This window comes from Salmo trutta, chromosome 5 (assembly GCF_901001165.1).
Source record: "Salmo trutta chromosome 5, fSalTru1.1, whole genome shotgun sequence".
Taxonomy (NCBI): Eukaryota; Metazoa; Chordata; class Actinopteri; order Salmoniformes; family Salmonidae; genus Salmo; species Salmo trutta.
Window position 1 is genome coordinate 66467194 of NC_042961.1, and position 21634 is coordinate 66488827.

The window sequence follows — 21634 nt, forward strand, 5'->3', positions numbered from 1 at the left end:
TTACAAAGTTATAATTTTGCTAATATAACTTTCCTATATTATAACATATATTATATTACAGTATAGGCCGATTATCTTCTGGTTTAAATGGTGTATTTTACCTCGCGTCCAGTCTCATTCCAAACGTCGTAAATTGTTGTATCTGCACAAATCCAGCCTTTACTAAAAGTCATCCATACATCAATTGTCTTAAAATAATTGATTTACTAAACTAAGTAATTCACAGAAAGCATACAAACAGTTGGTTATCGTTACAAAGCATTGGTGGAGTAATGTGCCCTAGTGGGCTAAACCGGCATGGCTGGTGTCTTAAAACAAAGGGTCATAAAGGGCAGCTGAGAAGACACTACAGAGTTGATAAATATTAACAATTGATATGCTAATCCTTTGCACGTGAATGCTCACTCATTCGGAAACAATTGCGATCAATATATATATTTACACTCAGTGTGTCGTCGATCTTCGTTGGAAAGGTCGTTCTGTTGGAGTTCTCTCTCTCTTCGTTAGAAAGGGTCTTTCAAAGCGACATTCATTAATGTCGTTATAGAATGGGTGTTTCGTCTGTCTTCGCGTTCGATGATATCGAGTACTTAGCTGCAGACTAATAATATAGACTTCTTATTCTGTCGGTATCGATAGTCTAAAAGTTAACCACGTGGTGTAGTTAACTTTCAGTAGAGGAATTGGATGGTCAAACCTATTGGCCAACTCGTCATGGAGTGGAGGCCTGGTCTGATGAAAGAAAATCAGGGTGGGGGTTTTATACGTGAACATAGAACAGGCTTGTCACATGACGCCTGGTCCTGTCTGTGTCCCTGGGGGGGCGTGCCAATGACCGATTTAACTTCTTTGGGATAGGGGGCAGTATTTTCACATCAAATTAAAATCGTACCCGATTTAATCTGGTTACTACTTCTGCCCAGTAACTAGAATATGCATATAATTATTGGCTTTGGATAGAAAACACCCTAAAGTTTCTAAAACTGTTTGAATGGTGTCTGTGAGTATAACAGAACTCCTATGGCAGGCAAAAACCTGATAAGATTTCATGCAGGAAGTGGCCTGTCTGACAAGGTGTTGTTCTTGCTTCTGTTTATTGAAGAGTCAGGATCTTAGCTGTAACTTGACACTTCCTACGGCTCCAATAGGCTCTCAGAGCCCGGGAAAAACCTGAACGATGACGAGGCAGCCTCAGGCTGAAAGACATAATCGCCTTTGCCAAGTGATCTATCAGAGGAGAATGGAATTTGGCGCGTGCCCGATTCGACCCCGTGCACTATTTTCTTTCGGCTGTTTACCTAATTGCAGATTCCCGGTCGAAATATTATCGCTTTTTTACGAGAAAAATGGCATAAAAATTGATTTTAAACAGCGGTTGACATGCTTCGAAGTACGGTAATGAAATATTTAGAAATCTTTTGTCACGAAATGCGCCGTGCGCATGACCGTTATTTACCATTGGGATAGTGTCTAGAACGCACGAACAAAACATCGCTGTTGGAACATAACTATGGATTATTTTGGACCAAACCTACATTTGTTATTTAAGTAGAAGTCCTGGGAGTGCATTCTGACAAAGAACAGGAAAGGTAATCAAACTTTTCTAATAGTAAATGTGATTTTGGTGAAGGCTAAACTTGGTGGGTGTCTAAATAGCTAGCCCTGTGATGCCGGGCTATCTACTCAGAATATTGCAAAATGTGCTTCATCCGAAAAGCTATTTTAAAATCGGACATATCGAGTGCATAGAGGAGTAATATATCTATAATTCTTAAAATAATTGTTATTCTTTTTGTGAACGTTTATCGTGAGTAATTTAGTAAATTGTTAGTAAATTCCCCGGAAGTTGGGGGGGTATGCTAGTTCTGAACATCACATGCTAATGTAAAAAGCTAGTTTTTGATATGAATATGAACTTGATTGAACAAAACATGCATGCATTGTATAACATGTCCTAGGTGTGTCATCTGATGAAGATCAAAGGTTAGTGCTGCATTTAGCTGTCTTCTGGGTTTTTGTGACATATGCTAGCTTGAAAAATGGGTGTCTGATTATTTCTGGCTGGGTACTCTGCTGACATAATCTAATGTTTTGCTTTCGTTGTAAAGCCTTTTTGAAATCGGACAGTGTGGTGAGATTAACGAGAGTCTTGTCTTTAAATAGCTGTAAAATAGTCATATGTTTGAGAAATTGAAGTAACAGCATTTCAAAGGTTTTGAAAATCGCGCCACAGGATTCAACTGGCTGTTACGTAGGTGGGACAAATTCGTCCCGCCGGTCCTAGACAGGTTAAGCTTTGATCAGAAATATGTTCTCACATTATCACTACATAGCATCTCAACGTATTCCAAAAAGCTTTATCCTTATTAATACAACCATTTAGATGCAAGTCCCATATCTGGGGCTATTATATAAACCTTAGTATGGTACTATTGTCTCCAATGGGTATCACAAAATTGTACCAAGCGGACCAGTTCGTAGCTGGACCCTTCACCGATCTTTTATACCTTCTCCAGAACATAAATGGTCGTTCGGTTCTCCAATTCTGTGAGTTGGAAGAATTCTTTGTCTCTCTATGAAACCCCTCTGTCTCAACTGTGGCCGGTTAGGCAGGACATTTCCTATGGAATTTACGACCGCCTTCACAGGGCCTGGGTAGGGAGATGGTGCAAGGGGATCAACTGTGCTCAAAGAGGGCAACGGTGAACATTCTGGCTATGGATAGAGAACAGCAACACCCCAGATATCAAATGATGACCTTGCATGTCACCTCAGGATTTTATTTTCTCTTCAAGGATCACTTATAAAGGGGTTCTTTGAACATGGGGTTTCTTTAAAATTGTAACTAGGGGGAACCCCTAAAGGATACTCCAGGAACCTGCGCAGCACAGATGTCAAAGGCACTGCATCTCAGTGCAAGAGGAGTCACTACAGTACCTGGTTCATCTCCAGGCTGTAGCACATTCAGTCGTGATTCGGAGTCCTATAGGGCGGCGCACAATTGGCGTAGCGCCGTCCAGAGTAGGTTGTCATGGTAAACAAGTGGACTTGCCTAGGTGAATAAAAACCACCTGTTTTTAGAGTGGTGACAAAGGACAGGCATAACGCTTAATGACCTTCTCAGTTCTTTAACACACAACTTAAGAAACATTTATAATCAAAAGAACTTCATGACAGGTTAAACATGTCTTTTCAACCGTCAGTATCCTAAACATATTGCGGCATTTCACAGGTCTACATTAACATAAAGTTAAGTCCTGGTGGCGCAGTCAAGCATGGCACTTGCAACATTGGGGTTGTGGGTTTGAGTCCCACAGGGGACCAGTAAGAGAAAGTACTAACTACAACGCATCATTCATGTTCAATGACTCATGAGACAAAATAGTGTACACGTTTTATTGGCTGCAAACAACTCCTCAACATTTGTGTAGTAACTGAAACGTCATTTAGCAGCAAAGTATTTGACGTTACCATGAAGTATTGAGGATGCAGACACTACGGAATAGCATTGCTGCTTTTAATGTATAGTCTGGCGAAGCGGCAGGAGTCTCAGGGAGCACACCGAGGGCAAGCTCCTTCCACATAAAGCATTGTTCCAGCGCTTTTGACCTGAAGACGAAACACAGAACCAAAATATTCAGCTGTACACAAGACACACAACAGTAGGAAAGTGTACATGAGAGTCAATTGTTAAATGAACTGGGAATAAAGTTTAATTTGATGACTGGATCAATGAATGATACTGGGATTACTGTACCTCCAAAGTTGATATGAATACAAGTCTCTCCGGCACCAACATTGCCGGGCCTTCCTTTTGCCCAGTTCTGGTGATCAAAGTCAGAGCCATCGCTCCAGAACCACCGCCTGTCCTGAGGGGGGAAAGTGGGATTCAGAATACAAACTAAATGTAGTCGTTCCTCTACCACCTGAAACAACAAAACAGTTAAAGCTACCACTACTTCAAAACCCTCCGACTGGGACTGTTGCTTGTGTAAAGAACAACGTGGAGTCTAATCCTCACATCTGCAATCATCCATATGCATTTCAAAGACCATACACATGTTTACAAGAACATTTATACTTACCTAGAACCGTTTCACATCTGTATAAAAGCCTCCTACTTAAGTTGACAGTTAAATGTAATTTAGTAGATTCTCTCTCATCTAGGACTTACAGGATCAATTAGGTTAAGGGCGTTGCTCAAGGGCACGTCAGATTTCACGGAGTGAGCTCTGGGATTCAAACTACCAGCCTTGCCTTTATTGGCCCCATGGTCTTAACGGCTAGGCTACCTAAGTACTCTTGATATTTTATGTGGAACCCAGTACAGTAGCTGTTAACAAGCAGCAGCTACTCTTCCTGGGGTCCACACAATATAGCATTACACAACTCAGATAGAATTACTAAAAATAATTACAGGTGCCAACATGCCACACCTCACGTTTATTTTTTTAATCCAGGTCTGCTCTTCACTTGAGCAATATGAGATGGAACGGAGTTCCTTGCAGTAATGCTCTATAGAACACTGTGCTTAATGGTCCCACCTTAACAGAATAAAATCCACCAATCCAGGTAGGAGGGAAACCAACAGTCTTGACCAAGACCAAAGCCTGTAGAAACTCCTCCTCCGCGGAGCTGTGCACAGATGACAGGTTTGCGCCAAGGTACTTCACAACGTTGGGTACAGACACCAGTTTATCACCAAGGGACACACAGTTCCGCTAGAGAAGAAAGTATTTATTTAACTAGGCAAGTCAATTAAAAAACATTATCTACAGCAACAGCCAAGCAGTAGATGGGAACAAAGACATTTCATGTATAAGCCAGTGTTGCTGAGAATTTGTCTTCTGGACTTGACCATCACAACTAATAACCTTTTAAAAATATTCTCTTAAAAAGATATTAGTTCACCTCCGTCTTAAACCATGTCCTGTGGCTTCTAGTATACAGGAGGCACGACTCCACATTAAATATGTATAGAAAATTCCCATCTTAAAGGGAAGTTAAGTATTTCACATCAGTCATGTGTTGCCATTTAAGAAAGTATTACCGTTAAGGTAATGTCAAAGAGCTAATTTCAACTACACTTCCACTTCAAATTCACACTAGATGGTAAGGGTTATACCTCTGCTTCAGGCCAGCTCCTTGTAGTCTTTACAAACATTAAGCAGCGTGATCCATATTTGGTCCAACCGGAAGGACACAAGTCTTCTTCTAGAATTGAATCTGTAAGGAGAAGTTACATGTGGCTTTAAACGCCAGTGTACAAATCACAGGTACAATATTACTTGGAGATCAGTCAGTCACCTATGTTACAATAAAAATACAGAATGAGTCAAGGAAAGTGGACTCTTACATGCATCTCCTAGAGCAAAGGCAGCACTGAGAATCAGAAGACTGGTCAACATGGTCATGGAGTCTCCTGAGAGAATAAAGAGTGAAGCCATCAAAACCAGATTCAACTCCACATACAGTAGATTAGAAGAGGAATATATCTGCTCTCCTAAATGCCAACCTATTCCCTAAGCAGGGCTGAGGAGAACTTCTGGGCAGGTATTTCTCTCCACTCACACTGGGGTAAAACAGGCCTAGTTCCCAACTGTAGAAATGCCCTGCAGCTTTGGCTATTGACAAATCTGTCAGAATGCAGGCATTATGGTTGAACCATATTCAGTTCTGGTTCTTTTATTGTCCAACAAAAAATAAAAGCATAATATTAAAGGCTGGCAGGTAAGGCTTAGTGGCTTGTAACACCAGTAGGTAGGGTGAAATGGCCATCAGGAAAGGCTGTGATAACATGTGGTGCTGGATGGAATACACACATTAACATACGACTGACCAGTAAGTTACACCACAGCCCAATATTAGACCTATTAATTAATGAAGCAAGGTCTAAGGACATTCCATAGCAACAGCTTGCTAGACAACATGGTTCAATGAGGTACCTGCTAGCAGCATGGGTTCCACCTCTATAGAACCATCCATAATACACATGGTTCTGATAAATCACCATTTACAGCACTGTTCAATAACTAAATCTAGTTTATACACTACCAATCCAAATATGGCTGCCAATGTTGTGTTCTGGCTTTGCACGTCCATGTTTCTTCAGTATGGCCCAACATGGTGCCCATATGGTGAGGTGGATTAGCTAGACAGCTGAGCACAACATGGAATCCATGTTTGTTTTTTTTGGGGGGGGGGGGGGGGGGGGGTGAAAGTAAATTAGCATTTCATAGTTTCTTGTTCACTGAGACAGTGCAAAAGGCAACCAACCAGAACATTGATGTAAGACACATTCTGCTAGCAGGTACCATCATTGGACCATGTCTCATCTCACAAGCTGTAACAAGTCCCTTACAGTTAAATTAAAGGTCTAATACTGGGCTAGCAACACCATAACAATACACAAGCTAGGATGAAGAGGACATTATGCCACAACACAGGAAATTAAAAACATAATGTTTCAAAAGCAGGAACTTACTTTAGCCAACCAACAACAGGACCAGTAAAGGAACTGGGACACTACAAATACTGAACAAACCCAGGTAGAACAAGCTGCTTTTATACAAAGGAATGGAAGAGTAATTGGTGATTAGCAGAGTGAGTTCAGGTGTGGTGAGCTAGCAGGAGAGGGGCGTGTCCAGAAGGTAATTGGGAGTTTGTGGAATAAGCATTATCCTTCAAAACAAGTACACTACATTGTCCAGAGCAACATATTCACTATGGGCTCTGGTCAAAAGTAGTGCACTTCATAGGGAATAGAGGGCTATTTGGGATACATTCACATACAGTATTAGATGAACAGTTGTTGAAATCTCACTTTCTGAAATCCTGCCTGTGAGTTGAGTTCTAAGTCTCCCTCCTCTCTATTTTATGGACAGATCCAGTCAGACCCCTCCCTCTCGAGTTTTGTGAGGAGGTTGGTGGAGACGGCGGAATCAAAAGTGTCGTTTGAAGTTGAAAGCAAGTTGAGTACAGTTTGCGAAAAAGATGAATGGAGAACAGTGAAGTCCAAGAATGGAACAAAGGGTTTCAAATTGTTGTGGAAAATGAGTCTGATTAATCGTTGTTTGTTGGAGTACGTGATGTCATCACGTAACTATAAAGCTTCAATATTTTAATTATAAAAGCAAAGTTTTTTATTTTAACTTTATTATGCCCACTGCATGCAATTTTTTTTATAATCAAACAAACACTTATACAAAACACAGGGCTGAAACCCATTCAAAAGAGCGAAGAGTACCTTGAATAAATACACGGGACGAGACTCGTAATCATCTATGCACAATGCAAGCGGCACGAACGCCAACACAACAAGGCACAGGTTTTCACACCACCAACTACCAATGGACATTGGAACAATACATCGATTGAGAACAAAGGGCACACTTAAACGTTTATTAATCAGGGGAGAATATGGGGACCATGTGTGGGTAATGACACAGTTCAGTTCCTAGAGGCCGGTGACTTAGACCTCCGAAACTGGTGCACGGAAAGAGCAACAGTACCGGAGGGATCCGTGACAGAGAGGTTAAGGAAACCCTGTGTTAGCTACAAAAATGATGCAACTGCTAAGGCAGCATTTTCTCAACTCGGTCCTGGTCATCCCAGGTATCATCTCTTCAACTACATACAATAGATTCACCTAGCACACAGGAACATGGATGCTTCCCAAAAGGCTTCTTATCCGCTATGTAGTGCAGTACTTTGGACCAGGACCCACAGTGAACTAAATAGAGAATAGCTCAGGGCCACAAAGGTAATATGGGCCCTTGTCTAAAGTAGCTCACTACATAGGGAATAGGAGGTCAGTTGGGACGCAGACAGGGACAGTATTAGATGAACAGATGTTGGAATCTCACCTTCTGAAGTCTTCAGTTGTAGCTTCACTTCTTCAGAGATCTTCAAAGGTCTTCACTGGGTCTCTCTCTCTCTCTGTCCTGCCTGTGAGTTGAGTTGAGTTGAGTTCTAGTGTCTCTCTCTGTCCTGCCCGTGAGTTGAGTTCTACCTCTCCCTCCTCTCCTTTTTAAGGACCCGTCCAGTCAGACCCCTCCCTCTATTTTTCTCAATCTATCTCTCATCCTTCAAACCTCCGCATACTTTCTGTCCAGCCCAAAACCTGCTAGACATGTCCGATATCTACCTGTTTGACAGGGTTGGGGTCAATTCAAAGTGAAGGTATTCAACTTTTGTAACACATTCATGTCTTGCATATTGGGTCACAATATGGTTATGAAGATACTTAATTCTACCTAATTGAAGCTGAGGAAGATGTAGTCTGAAGTGCATTATAATGTCTTGGAAACACAATGACATTTCAGAATGAGATAAATAATGAGCAGGAAAACCTTTTGTCATCATTGTGATGTCAGCAGATAGACTTTAGACGCAGCATAACGTTAACTATAAGCTCTGGAATGTTACATTCATTTTAATTAACTGCCAACCCTGCTGTCTGTCTTATTGACCTTTTGCCCCAGAATGTTGGGCATCTGATCGTAGAGCTCCAATGAATAGCAACTGTCGTCAAGTCCAACACCTTGGACAAGCTCATGTTTAAAACACATGAAATCCATTGAGATGATTACAAAAAGGTAGAGTTTTCATTGAAAAACAAATAGTTTCAAATGGCTAAATATTTCAACAGCGCACCAGGGATACTTGCTACTGTGATTCCTGAAATGCAGAGTCTGTTGGGTATTTTTTCAAATACGAAATGATTATTTTGTTTGCTGGCTCAGCTGGTTAGCGAGCTCTGTCTCATTGACAACCCAATGTTGCTGATGGCCAGCTATCTATCCTGTTAATATAACTTGTTTTGTTAGCTAGGTAAGTTAGCCATGTTATGAACACAAGTCTCATCTGCTGTCGACATAAGGATTCCATTTGAGAGCACTAGCTAGTTAGCTCCAAAAGTGGTTGGTAACTTTTGGCTGCATGCTGACAGTGCATTCAGAGCCATTAATTTATATAAATCGCCGTGTATTTTTTCCAGAGTTTCCTGGTCTTTGCATTAAGAAGATATTAATTTCCAGCATCTTTCAGACCGTTGAAAAAAAAAGAAAAGAAAAGAGGACCGGCACAGCCTGCCCCACCGCTCCCAATGATTCTCAGCTAGCGGTGGCTAATGTTAGCAGACGTTTGTAGTACGTTTTTACATCATCGTAGTGCAAAAGTATTGTGCAAGAAATACCACAATCTCAGTGTGATTTAATTTAAAACAGTCTGCAAGATGAGAGGTGATAGATCAATGTCTTAAGGCTAAAGACGAGCAGCATTCTTTTGTGAGGAGCAGAGAAGGTGGGAGAGGGTGAATAGCTAGCGTGCCTTTTCTTTGTGAGGGTCAAGCCTCTCTTTCACCAAACCTTGTCATCAAGGTGACTTTCTGTATTTCTGGAAGAACAGAGACAATGGAATAGATGGATGAGTTGTGTCCCAAATAGAACCCTGTTCCCTATATAGTGGACTAGCTGTGACCCTATAGGCCCTGGTTAAAAGCAGTGTACTATGTAGGGAATATCTTGCAATAGGATTACTGTGAAAGATGGTTCCTATTGTACCCCTGTAGCAAAATATGTTGTCTTAAAAGGTTAATTTAAAGGGATGTTCAGTATTTCACATCAGTCATGTGTTGCCGTTTAAGAAAGTATCACCTTTAAGGTAATGTAAAAGGAGCTAATTTCAACTGCACTGTCCCTCCAAATTCACAGTAGATGGTAAGGGCGAAACCTCTGCTTCAGGCCAGCTCCTTGTAGTCTTTACAAACATTTAGCAGCTTGATCCATATTTGGTCCAACCGGAAGGACACAAGTCTTCTTCTAGAATTGAATCTGTAAGGAGAAGTTACATGTGGCTTTAAAGGCCAGTGTACAAATCACAGCTACAATGTTATTTGAAGATCAGTCAGTCACCTATTCTACAATAAAAATACAGAATGAGTGAAGAAAAGTGGACTCTTACTTGCATCTCCTAGAGCAAAGGCAGCACTGAGAATCAGAAGCCTAGTTCCCAAATGTAGAAATGCCCTGCAGCTTTGGCTATTTCCAAATCTGTCAGAATGCAGGCATTATGGTTGAACCATATTCAGTTCTGGTTCTTTTATTGTCCAACAAAAAATAAAAGCATAATATTAAAGGCTGGCAGGTAAGGCTTAGTGGCTTGTAACACCTGTAGGTAAGGTGAAATGGCCATCAGGAAAGTCTGTGATAACTCAGATTGTTGCAAAGTGTGCTCTCCCTGTAAAGTTATTTGGAAATCTGTCAAAGCGTTTGCATTCAGGAGATGTTAAATGAGGTACCTGCTGGCAGCATGGGTCCCACCTCTGAAGATCCATCCTTAATACGCTAGATGGTTCTGGTAAGTCACCAGTTACAGCACTGAGCTGTGATCAATAACTCGTGTTGTGAGGGGGGTTAGCAAGACAGCTGAGCAAACATGGAATGAATCTGTTTGAATTTGAGGGTGGGGGGGGGTAAAAAAAACAGCATTTCATAGTTTCTTGTTCACTGAGACTCAGTGCAAAGGGCAACCGAGCAGAACAGTCTACAGGATTATAGATGTAAGAGACATTCTGCTAGCAGGTACCATCATTGGACCATGTCTCATCTCACAAGCTGTAACAAGTCCCTTACAGTTAAATTAAAGGTCTAATACTGGGCTAGCAACACCATAATGCTACACAAGCTAGGATGAACAGGATATTATGCCACAATGCAGGAAATTAAAACCCTTTAAATGTTTCAATAGCAGGAAGGTACTTTAGCCAACCAACAACAGAACCAATAAAGGAACTGGGACACCACAAATGCAGAACAAACCCAGGTAGAACAAGCTGCTTATATACCAAAGGAATGGAAGAGGAATTGGTGATTAGCAGAGTGAGTTCAGGTGTGGTGAGTTAGCAGGAGAGGGGTGTGTCCAGAGGGTAATTGGGAGTTTGTGGAATTAGCATTAGCCTTTAAAACAAGTGCACTACATTTGTCCAGGGCAACAAATTCACTATGGGCTCTGGTCAAAAGTAGTGCATTTCATAGGGAATAGAGGGCTATTTGGGATTCAATCACATGTCAGTATTCTGCCATGGCCAGCGAAGAGCCCGGGTCTCAATCCTATCGAGCACGTCTGGGACCTGTTGGATCGGAGGGTGAGGGCTAGGGCCGTTCCCACCAGAAATGTCCGGAATCTTGCAAGTGCTTTGGTGGAAGAGTGGGGTAATATCTCACAGCAAGTACGAGCAAATCTGGTGCAGTCCATGAGGAGGAGATGCACTGCATTTCTTAATGCAGCTGGTGGCCACACCAGATACTGACTGTTTCTTTTGATTTTGACCCCCACCCCCCCATTTGTTCAGGGACACATTATTCCATTTCTGCTAGTCACATGTCTGTGGAACTTGTTCCGTTTATGTCTCTGTTGTTGAATCTTATGTTCATACAAATATTTACACATGTTGAGTTTGCTGAAAATAAACGCATTTGACAGTGAGAGAACGTTTCTTTTTTTGCTGAGTTTATATGTAACATGTTTTTAACATGTCCATTTCTGGTAGGTTACTGTTCGTGTGTGAACACTACTGGACAGAAGATCCAGGGTAATAATACTCCACCAAGATCAACTGTTTCACCTAAGTACACAGACACACTCACTCATTCACTAAATGTTAATTCTTTACTGCAGATTCTGAATGCTGTTTCTGTCTGTAATTGTAGATGTGAGCGTAGATGAAAACCGTTGGAACGAAGATGTTGAGAAGACTGACAGTTGTCTTTACTGTACTACAGGAACTGATTCACATTCCATTAAAATAAATGAAGAAATCCAGAGATTAACCTGTCCATTTCATCACGACCGTCATAGATAGTGGACCAAAGCGCAGCGGGTTGAGCGCTCATTTTTACGTTTTATTACAAAAAACCACAAACACTTTACAAAACAAGAAACCGTATGGACAAACAGGATTGCAGGCTAAACACAAAGCTATGCAACCACAACTACCCACAATACCCCATTCTAAATTACCCCTATACATTGGACCTTCAATCAGAGGCAATGAGGAACAGCTGCCTCCAATTGAAGGTCAAATCAAAACTGCACATAGAACTATATCACCTAGATCCAACCTACACACAACCCGACAACACCGAAACACTCTAAACCAATACCCTCTCTACTTAGACACATAAACCATCAAACCCCGAAACACTCTAAACAAATACCCTCTACAAAAACACATAATCTAATAAACCCCTAAACACTCTAAACAAATACCCTCTGCCAAGTCCTGACCCAACTATAATAACAAATAACCCCTTTACTGGTCAGGACGTGACATCATTATTGTCGGTTTGATATGCTGAACAATTTATCTGAACCTATCCATTTCTGGGAAATGAAGGAAGGAGTAGGACTCTTTCAAATAACCTTTTAAGACAACATATTTTGCAACAGGGGTACAATAAGAACCATCTTACAAAATAATCCTATTGCAAGATATACCCTACATAGTACACTTCTTTTGACCAGGGCCTATAGGGTCACAACTAGTCCACTATGTAGGGAACAGGGTTCTATTTGGGACATACGTCATCCATTGTCGTGTTCTTCCAGAAATACAGAAAGTCACCTTGATGCAGTGCAGTTGAACAGTGCAGTTGAAATCAGCTCCTTTACATTACCTTAAAGGTGATACTTTCTTAAACGGCAACACATGACTGATGTGAAATACTGAACATCCCTTTAAATTAACCTTTTAAGACAACATATTTTGCTACAGGGGTACAATAGGAACCATCTTTCACAATAATCCTATTGCAAGATATTCCCTACATAGTACACTGCTTTTAACCAGGGCCTATAGGGTCACAACTAGTCCACTATATAGGGAACAGGGTTCTATTTGGGACACAACTCATCCATCTATTCCATTGTCCTGTTCTTCCAGAAATACAGAAAGTCACCTTGATGACAAGGTTTGGTGAAAGAGCGGCTTGACCCTCACAAAGAAAAGGCACGCTAGCTATTCACCCTCTCCCACCTTCTCTCCTCCTCACAAAGGAATGCTGCTGGTCCTACGGCATTTCAGGAATCACAGAAGTAAGTATCCCCGGTGCACTGTTGAAATATTTAGCCATTTTGAACTATTTATTTTTCAATGAAAACTCTACCTTTTTGTAATCATCTCAATGGATTTCATGCGTTTTAAACATGAGCTTGTCCAAGGTGTTGGACTTGACGACAGTTGCTATTCATTGGAGCTCTACGATCAGATGCCCAACATTCTGGGGCAAAAGGTCAATAAGACAGACAGCAGGGTTGGCAGTTAATTAAAATGAATGTAACATTCCAGAGCTTATAGTTAACGTTATGCTGCATCTAAAGTCTATCTGCTGACATCACAATGATGACAAAAGGTTTTCCTCCTCATTATTTATCTCCTTCTGAAATGTCATTTGTGTTTCCAAGACATTATAATGCACTTCAGACTACATCTTCATCAGCTTCAATTAGGTAGAATTAAGTAGAACATTCAGTAGGACATCAGTGTTCAAGATAATCTTCATAACCATCTTGTGACCCAATATGCAACACATGAATGTGTTACAAAAGTTGCATACCTTCACCTTGAATTGACCCCAACCCTGTCAAACCGGTAGATGTTGGACAGGTCCAGCAGGTGTTGGGCTGGACAGAAAGTATGCAGAGGTTTGAAGGATGAGAGATAGATTGAGAAAAATAGAGGGAGGGGTCTGACTGGACGGGTCCTTAAAAAGGAGAGGAGGGAGAGATAGAACTCAACTCACAGGCAGGACAGAGAGAGACCCAGTGAAGACCTTTGAAGATCTCTGAAGAAGTAAAGCTACAACTGAAGACTTCAGAAGGTGAGATTTTTACATCTCTTCATCTAATACTGTCCCTGTCTGCGTCCCAACTGACCTCCTATTCCTTATGTAGTGAGCTACTTTAGACAAGGGTCCATATTACCTTTGTGGCCCTGAGCTATTCTCTATTTAGTTCACTGTGGGCCCTGGTCCAAAGTAGTGCACTACATAGGGGATAAGAAGCCATTTGGGAAGCATCCATGTTCCTGTGTGCTAGGTGAATCTATTGTATGTAGTTGAAGAGATGATACCTGGGATCACCAGGACCGAGTTGAGAAAATGCTGCCTTAGCAGTTGCATCATTTTTGTAGCTAACACAGGGTTTCCTTAACCTCTCAGTCACGGACCCCCCCGGTACTGTTGCACTTTCCGTGCACCAGTTTCAAAGGTCTACGTCACCGGCCTCTAGGAACTGAACTGTGTCATTACCCACACCTGAATAGTAATTGTATAAGTGTGCCCTTTGTTCTCAATTGGGCTGTCGATTATTGTCCCAATGTCCGTTGGTTGTTGGTCGTGTGAGTACCTGTGCCTTGTTGTGTTGGCTTTCGTGCCGCTTGTTTTGTGCACTGATGATTACGGGTCTTGTCCCGTGTTGTATGATTGTGCGCTTTTGTTATCTGGTCTCGTCCTGTGTATTTATTCAAGGTACACCTCGCTCTTCTGTTTGGGTTTCAGCCCTGTGTTTTGTATTCGTGTTTGTTAGGTCTTCGTCCTCGTGCCTTTAAATGGTACTCTGTAATTTGGGTAAATAAATAAAAAACTATTATGCATTCCTGTCTCCTTGATAACAACGTGACACTCTCCTCTAGTACCCCCAGCTGTACAGTATGTTATGTACCTAACACAGGATTTCCTAACCTCTCCTCTAGTACCCCCAGCTGTACAGTAGGTTATGTACCTAACACAGGATTTCCTAACGTCTCCTCTAGTACCCACAGCCATTCCACTGATTTGGAGTATTCCAGTACAAGCACAGCTGATTCGAATGCTCAACTTCTCTCTCTCTCTCTCTCTCTCTCCAGACTATCACCATGGTGGCATTGACCATCATTCTGCTTGTCAGCACAGCTTTTGCTCTGGGAGACACCTTTGCTCCCATAGGTAAGAGTGACATACCTCACACTGACAGTTGAAGTTGGAAGTTTACATACACTTATGTCGGAGTCATTAAAACTCGTTTTGCAACCCCTCCACAAATTTCTTGATAACAAACTATAGTTTTGGCAAGTCGGTTAGGACATCTACTTCGTGCATGACACAGGTAATTATTCCAAATATTATTACAGACAGATTATTTCACTTACACTGAATTATATCACAATTCCAGTGGGTCAGAAGTTTACATACGTTAACCTCTTATGGCTAGGGGGCAGTATTTTTACGGCTGGATAAAAAACGTACCCGATTTAATCTGATTATTAGTCCTGCACAGAAACTAGAATATGCATATAATTATTAGCTTTGGAGAGAAAACACTCCAAAGTTTCTAAAACTGTTTGAATGGTGTCTGTGAGTATAACAGAACTCATTTGGCAGGCCACAACGTGAGAAGATTCTGTACAGGAAGTACCCTGTCTGACCATTTATCGGCTTTCTTTGTCATCTCTATTCATTACAAAGGACCTCTGCTGTTACGTGACACTTCCTACGGCTCCAATGGGCTCTCAGAGCCCGGGAAAAACCTGAATGACGTAATTCAAAGCCCTGGCTGAAACACAAGTGGTCTAAGTGGTCTATCAGAGGACAAAGGGCTTCATGCTCGTGCACTGGCCGCCCCCGCCTTTCTGTTTTTCCCTCTTTTTACCGAAACACAGATTCCCGGTCGGAATATTATCGCTTTGTTACGAGATAAATTGCATAAAAATTGATTTTAAACAGCGGTTGACATGCTTCGAAGTACGGTAATGGAATATTTCGATTTTTTTTGTCACGTTATGCGCCATGCGCGTAACCCTTATTTACCATTGGGATAGTGTCTAGAACGCACAAACAAAACGCCGCTGTTTGGATATAAAGATGGATTATTTGGGACCAAACCTACATTTGTTGTTGAAGTAGAAGTCCTGGGAGTGCATTCTGACGAAGAACAGGAAAGGTAATCAAACTTTTCTAATAGTAAATCTGATTTTGGTGAGTGCTAAACTTGGTGGGTGTCTAAATAGCTAGCCCTGTGATGCCGGGCTATCTACTTAGAATATTGCAAAATGTGCTTTCACCGAAAAGCTATTTTAAAATCGGACATATCGAGTGCATAGAGGAGTTCTGTATCTATAATTCTTAAAATAATTGTTATGCTTTTTGTGAACGTTTATCGTGAGTAATTTAGTAAATTGTTAGTAAATTCATCGGAAGTTTGCGGGGGTATGCTAGTTCTGAACGTCACATGCTAATGTAATAGCTGGTTTTTGATATAAATATGAACTTGATTGAACAAAACATGCATGTATTGTATAACATAATGTCCTAGGTGTGTCATCTGATGAAGATCATCAAAGGTTAGTGCTGCATTTAGCTGTCTTCTGGGTTTTTGTGACATTATATGCTAGCTTGAAAAATGGGTGTCTGATTATTTCTGGCTGGGTACTCTGCTGACATAATCTAATGTTTTGCTTTCGTTGTAAAGCCTTTTTGAAATCGGACAGTGTGGTTAGATTAATGAGAGTCTTGTCTTTAAATAGCTGTAAAATAGTCATATGTTTGAGAAATTGAAATAATAGCATTTCTAAGGTATTTGAAAATCGCGCCACAGGATTCAACTTGCTGTTACGTAGGTGGGACGATTTGGTGCCACCTGCCCAAGAGAGGTTAAAGTTCAGTAAGAGGAATGCATGGTCAAACCTTCAGCCAACTCGTAATGGAGTGGAGGCTCGGTCTGGTGGTTTGTCGAAATAGCTCCTTGTTGTTTCCGCGTTCTGTAGGCTACTCCAAATGTACGAAGCACGCGGAACATGTCGCCACTAAAAGTACAAAAAAAATCTATTTACGTTCGTTCAAACATGTCAAACATTGTATAGCATAAATCTTTAGGGCCTTTTTCAATCAGAACTTCAATAATATTCAAAGCGGACAATTGCATTGTCTTATAAAACGTTTCGGAACAAAACAGTCCCCACATGCATGCGCGCCATAGTAGTAATGGCCTTCCGCTTGTGACCAAGTTTCCAGGCTTCTAGTTTGGTCAGTTTTTACCGTAGAAGACTCAAACCACTTTGTAAAGACTGTTGACATCGAGTGGAAGCCTTAGGAAGTGCTAAATGAGTAACCAGTCCCTGTGTGTTTCATAGGCAAAGGCTTGAATGTGATTCCACACATCAGATTTCCACTTCCTGTTAGGATTTGTCTCAGGGTTTTGACTGCCATATGAGTTCTGTTATACTCACAGACACCATTCAAACAGTTTTAGAAACTTTAGAGTGTTTTCTATCCAAATCTACTAATTATATGCATATTCTCGTTTCTGGGCAAGAGTAGTAAACAGTTTAAATCGGGTACGTTTTTTATCCGGCCGTGCAAATACTGCCCCCTAGCCCCAACAGGTTAAGTATATTTGATCAATTACATTTAATGTTGATACTTCAGTATATTTAACCTCACTAGGGTAGGGGGCAGTATTTTCACGGGCGGATGAAAAATGTACCCAAATTAAACGGCCTACTACTCGGGCCCAGGAACTAGAATATGCATATTATTAGTAGATTTGGATAGAAAACACTCTGAAGTTTCTAAAACTATTTGAATGATGTCTGAGTATAACAGAAGTCATATGGCAGGCAAAAACCTGAGAAAATCTAAGCAGAAAGTGAGAATTCTGGTGCTTGTAGTCCTTTCAAGTCATTGCCAATCGAACACACAGTGAGTTAGGGTTCATTTTGAGTCTTCTTCGGTAAACACAGACCAAAGGAGAAGCCTGGAAAGTTGGTTACAACGGGAGGGCCATCACTACATAGACGTGCGTTTTATAAGACAATGCAATGGTCCGGTTCGAATATTGTTGAAGTTCTGATTGAAAAAGGCCCTAAAGATTTATGCTATACAACGTTTGACATGTTTGAACGAACGTAAATAGATTTTGTTTTTACTTTTCGTCGTGACATTTTCCGCGCGCTTCGTACATTTTGAGTAGCCTACTGAACACGCGAACCACAAGGAGCTATTTGCACATAAATTATGGATTTTATCGAACAAAACAACATTTGTTGAGTATCTGGGATTCATGGAAGTGCCTTCTGATGAAGATCATCAAAGGTAAGTGAATATTTCTAACACTATTTATGAATTTAGATGACTCCAACATGGCGGCTATCTGTATCGCCTAGTGTATTTTTCTGGGCGCAGTGCTCAGATTATTGCAAAGCATGATTTCCCAGTAAAGTTATTTTGAATTCTGGCAATGCAGTTGCATTCACGAGATGTTAATTCTATAATTCTTTGAATGATAGTATAATATTTTACCAAAGTTTATGACGTGTATTTTTGTACATAGTGATGTTGATTCACCGACAGTATTGGAGGGAAAATATTTTCTGAACGTCACGCGCCACTGTAAAATGCTGATTTTATATATATAAATATGAACTTTATCGAACAAAAAAATGCATGTATTGTATAACATAATGTCCTAGGAGTGTCATCTGATGAAGATCGTCAAAGGTTAGTGCTTCATTTAGCTGTGGTTTGGGTATTTGTGATGCATGCTAGTTGCTTAGAAAATGGCTGTGTGGTTATTGTGTCGATGTACTCTCCTAACATAATCTAATGTTTTGCTTTCGCTGTAAAGCCTTTTGGAAATCGGACAACGTGGTTCGATTCAGGAGAAGTGTATCTATAAAATGGTGTAAATTAGTCCTATGTTTGAGAACTTTGAATTATGACATTTTGTGGTTTTAAATGTGGTGCGCTGATTTTTCACTGGCTGTTGAATAGACGATTTCATCCCACTTACCCTAGAGAGGTTAAAAAGGTCAGCTGTGACACTATAAATTAAGGTTGTGCCTTGCTCAAGGGCACATAGACAGATATTTCAACTTCTCATCTCAGGGATTCAAACTAGCAATCTTTCAGTAACTGGCCCAACTCTCTAACCGCCTGCCACTTCTCTTGATCCAGAGATGTATAAGATTGAGATTGACAGCCCAAGCATCCAGAATGTATGTCCAGCAATGTTATGTCAACATTACAATGTATGTTACCTGTTTATCCAGATGGTATGATACGACACAAGACTCGCTGTGAGCGTGCTAGAGATGCCGTGATAAATGGCCCAATTGGAGCCTTTATCCCGACTTGTGATGACGATGGACAATACACCCCTGAGCAATGTTGGAGCTCTACAGGTTACCACTGACGCACATACACAGAAGCACACAGTAAATTCTCCAATTCAGTTGAATGTGACAATTCAATGTGTTACAGTAAAATGTGTAAATATTGTATTTGTAACAGGTTTTTAACATGGCTTTTTCTGGTAGGTTACTGTTGGTGTGTGACCAGTACTGGAAAGAAGATCCAGGGTACGGAGACCCCACCAGGCACTGCTATCAACTGCTAGCAACTGTTCCAGCAAGGTGTATATACACACAAAGAAACAAACACACACACACTCTCACTCATTCACTAAATGTTATTTCTTTGCAGCTGGATGTTAATGTTTATGTTGTTGTTGTTTTTGTCTGTAATTGTAGCTGTGGCCGTAGACAAAAATGTTGGAACGAAGACGTTGAAAAGACTTTGACAGTTTTCTTTACTGTACTACAGGAACTGATTCACATTCCATACAAATAAATAAAGAAATCCAGAGATTTAACTGTTGATGATTTGCTTCTTTATTGTTGGTGTGATATGCTGAACAATTTATCTGAACCAGTCCAGTTCTGGGAAATGGAGGAAGGAGTAGGGCTGTTATGGTGACTGTATTACCCCCACACACCGGTGGTTACAGGACATGAAGGCAGTCAAATTCCACGTGACCATTTAGTAATTAGGCTTCTCCAAGCTCTGATGCTGGTGATGGTCATTAGTAGCCTACCACACTTGCTAACTGCCTGGTACTCAGCACTCTATTGTCCCTCTAATCACTCTGACATTAACTCTGATTGGTGGAAATCAGAAAGATGGACAGTTTAGAAGTGGGTTGTGGGGTTAGTCACGTGCACAGGCAAGGTTGTTTTTTTTACTCCTATGATCTTAGGGTCCATGATATGGGGCATCAGGTTACTCAGTGACACCCACAGAAAACAACTGAAAGAGTTTACAAATATTAGCATCCTAACTCTGATTGCAGGACGTTGACTGTGGAATCAAATCTGTCAGTATTTCCTTTTTTTGTGGATTTCTCTTTATATATTCATTTAACTCTATGGCAGCTTTGGTCCTCCATAGACATCAAAATGTCATTCCAATATATACAGAGTCCACAGTCAGAACCATGCTACTCTGAGGCTGAAGAATTGTTCCAGGCCACAGAGGGATGAAAGACCCCTTTACTGAATCTACATCTTCACATTTCACTAAATCATTCCATTGTTTGCTTCATGCATTATATCATCCTGTAAAATAAAGTACATGCTCTTGGTCTTTACATGAGTAAATGTTGTATTAGAACTTGTAGGATGACTTGATGAAATATGGTTCAAATCTCCTGGTTTTGTTACATTTGCTTCCTTCTGATCTTTTGGGGCCAGACTAATCTAATCATTGTTAGGGTACTTAATGTTCATGCCAGTATTTGGAGGCAACTTGCCAGAAAATGAACATGGTTAGTACAGTATTAGCTAGCATGAAAGTATGGGTGATTCACATCATTGCCCTAGGTGAAGGGGAATTAATAACTTGAGGGGTAAGGAAATGTTCAGCCTATAATTTGCTAACTAAAACACACACCACATGACCAGAAGTATGTGGACACCTGCTTGTCAAACATCTCATTCCAAAATCATTGAGTTGGGCCTGTTTTTGCTATAACAGCCTCCACTCTTCTGGGAAGGCTTTGCACTAGATGTTGGAACATTGCTGCGGGGACATGCTTCCATTCAGCCATGAGCATTAGAGGTCAGGCACTGATTTTAGGCGATTAGGCCTGGCTCACAGTTGGAGTTACAATTCATTCCAAAAGTATTGAATGGGGTTGAGGTCAGGGCTCTGTGCAGGCCAGTCAAGTTCTTCCACACCAATCTCGATAAACCTGCACGGGGGGATTGTCATGCTGAAACAGGATAGTGCCTTCCCCAAACTGATGCCACAAGTTGGAAGCACAGAATTGTCTACAATGTCATTGTATGCAGCACCGTTAAGATTGTTTATCACTGGAATTAAGGGGCCTAGCCCGAACCATGAACAGCACCAGACCGTTATTCCTCCAACGAACTTTACAGTTGGCACTATGCATTCGGGCAGTTAGCGTTCTCCTGGCAGACTTTTTACAAACTGACTTGTTGAAAAGGTGGCTTCCTATGAAGGTGCCACATTGAAGGTCACTGAGCTCTTCTGTAAGGCAATTCTTCTGCCAACGTTTGTCTATGGAGATTGCGTGGTTGCTTGCTCGATTTTATACACCTGTCAGCAAGGGGAATGTTGCGACAAACAAAAAGCATCCAATCAGTGGCAGTACTTTAGGGTGAAAACAGCTCGTTGATGAAACGTCAAAAGAGAATGTCAGGTATCATGCAAGCTGGACAATTGAGGAGTGGAAAACATCGCCTGGCCCGATGAATCTCGGTTCCTGTTGCGTCATGCTAATGGCAGAGTCAGGATTT

The 21634-nt window shown here is 41.1% G+C and overlaps 1 protein-coding gene and 2 long non-coding RNA genes across 4 annotated transcripts; 1 reads left to right on the forward strand and 2 right to left on the reverse strand.

The window, feature by feature from the left end:
• Nucleotides 1-3382: 3382 nt before the first annotated feature.
• Nucleotides 3383-5238, reverse strand: LOC115194827 (ladderlectin-like). Its single transcript, XM_029754744.1, has 4 exons — nucleotides 5126-5238; nucleotides 4545-4721; nucleotides 3758-3869; nucleotides 3383-3609 (listed from the first exon to the last, which is right to left on the reverse strand). The coding sequence occupies exons 1-4, from the start codon at nucleotides 5162-5164 to the stop codon at nucleotides 3518-3520; spliced, it is 420 nt and encodes a 139-aa protein (XP_029610604.1). The 5' UTR covers nucleotides 5165-5238; the 3' UTR covers nucleotides 3383-3517.
• Nucleotides 5239-9477: 4239 nt separating this feature from the next.
• LOC115194893 (uncharacterized) lies at nucleotides 9478-10457 on the reverse strand. The gene is made up of 3 exons (XR_003878546.1): nucleotides 10301-10457; nucleotides 9964-10098; nucleotides 9478-9833 (listed from the first exon to the last, which is right to left on the reverse strand). It is a non-coding gene; the product is annotated as an uncharacterized LOC115194893 (long non-coding RNA).
• Nucleotides 10458-13772: 3315 nt separating this feature from the next.
• On the forward strand, nucleotides 13773-20408 carry LOC115194872 (uncharacterized). Of its 2 annotated transcripts, none has more exons than XR_003878519.1 (5): nucleotides 13773-13880; nucleotides 14906-14984; nucleotides 19085-19216; nucleotides 19352-19447; nucleotides 20291-20408. It is a non-coding gene; the product is annotated as an uncharacterized LOC115194872 (long non-coding RNA). The 2 variants fall into 2 exon arrangements; XR_003878518.1 differs by lacking the exon at nucleotides 20291-20408 and adding an exon at nucleotides 19565-19691.
• The last annotated feature ends 1226 nt before the right edge of the window (nucleotides 20409-21634 follow it).

What these genes read in the sequence shown, in the direction of transcription:
- LOC115194827 (XM_029754744.1), bottom strand. Translation starts at nt 5,164, where the DNA reads ATGTTTGTAAAGACTACAAGGAGCTGGCCTGAAGCAGAG. An exon ending in GTGGATTTTATTCTGTTAAG is followed by an intron (nt 3,870 to 4,544) that starts GTGGGACCATTA and finishes TTCCCCCCTCAG; the next exon opens with GACAGGCGGTGGTTCTGGAG. An exon ending in TATTCATATCAACTTTGGAG is followed by an intron (nt 3,610 to 3,757) that starts GTACAGTAATCC and finishes TTTCGTCTTCAG; the next exon opens with GTCAAAAGCGCTGGAACAAT.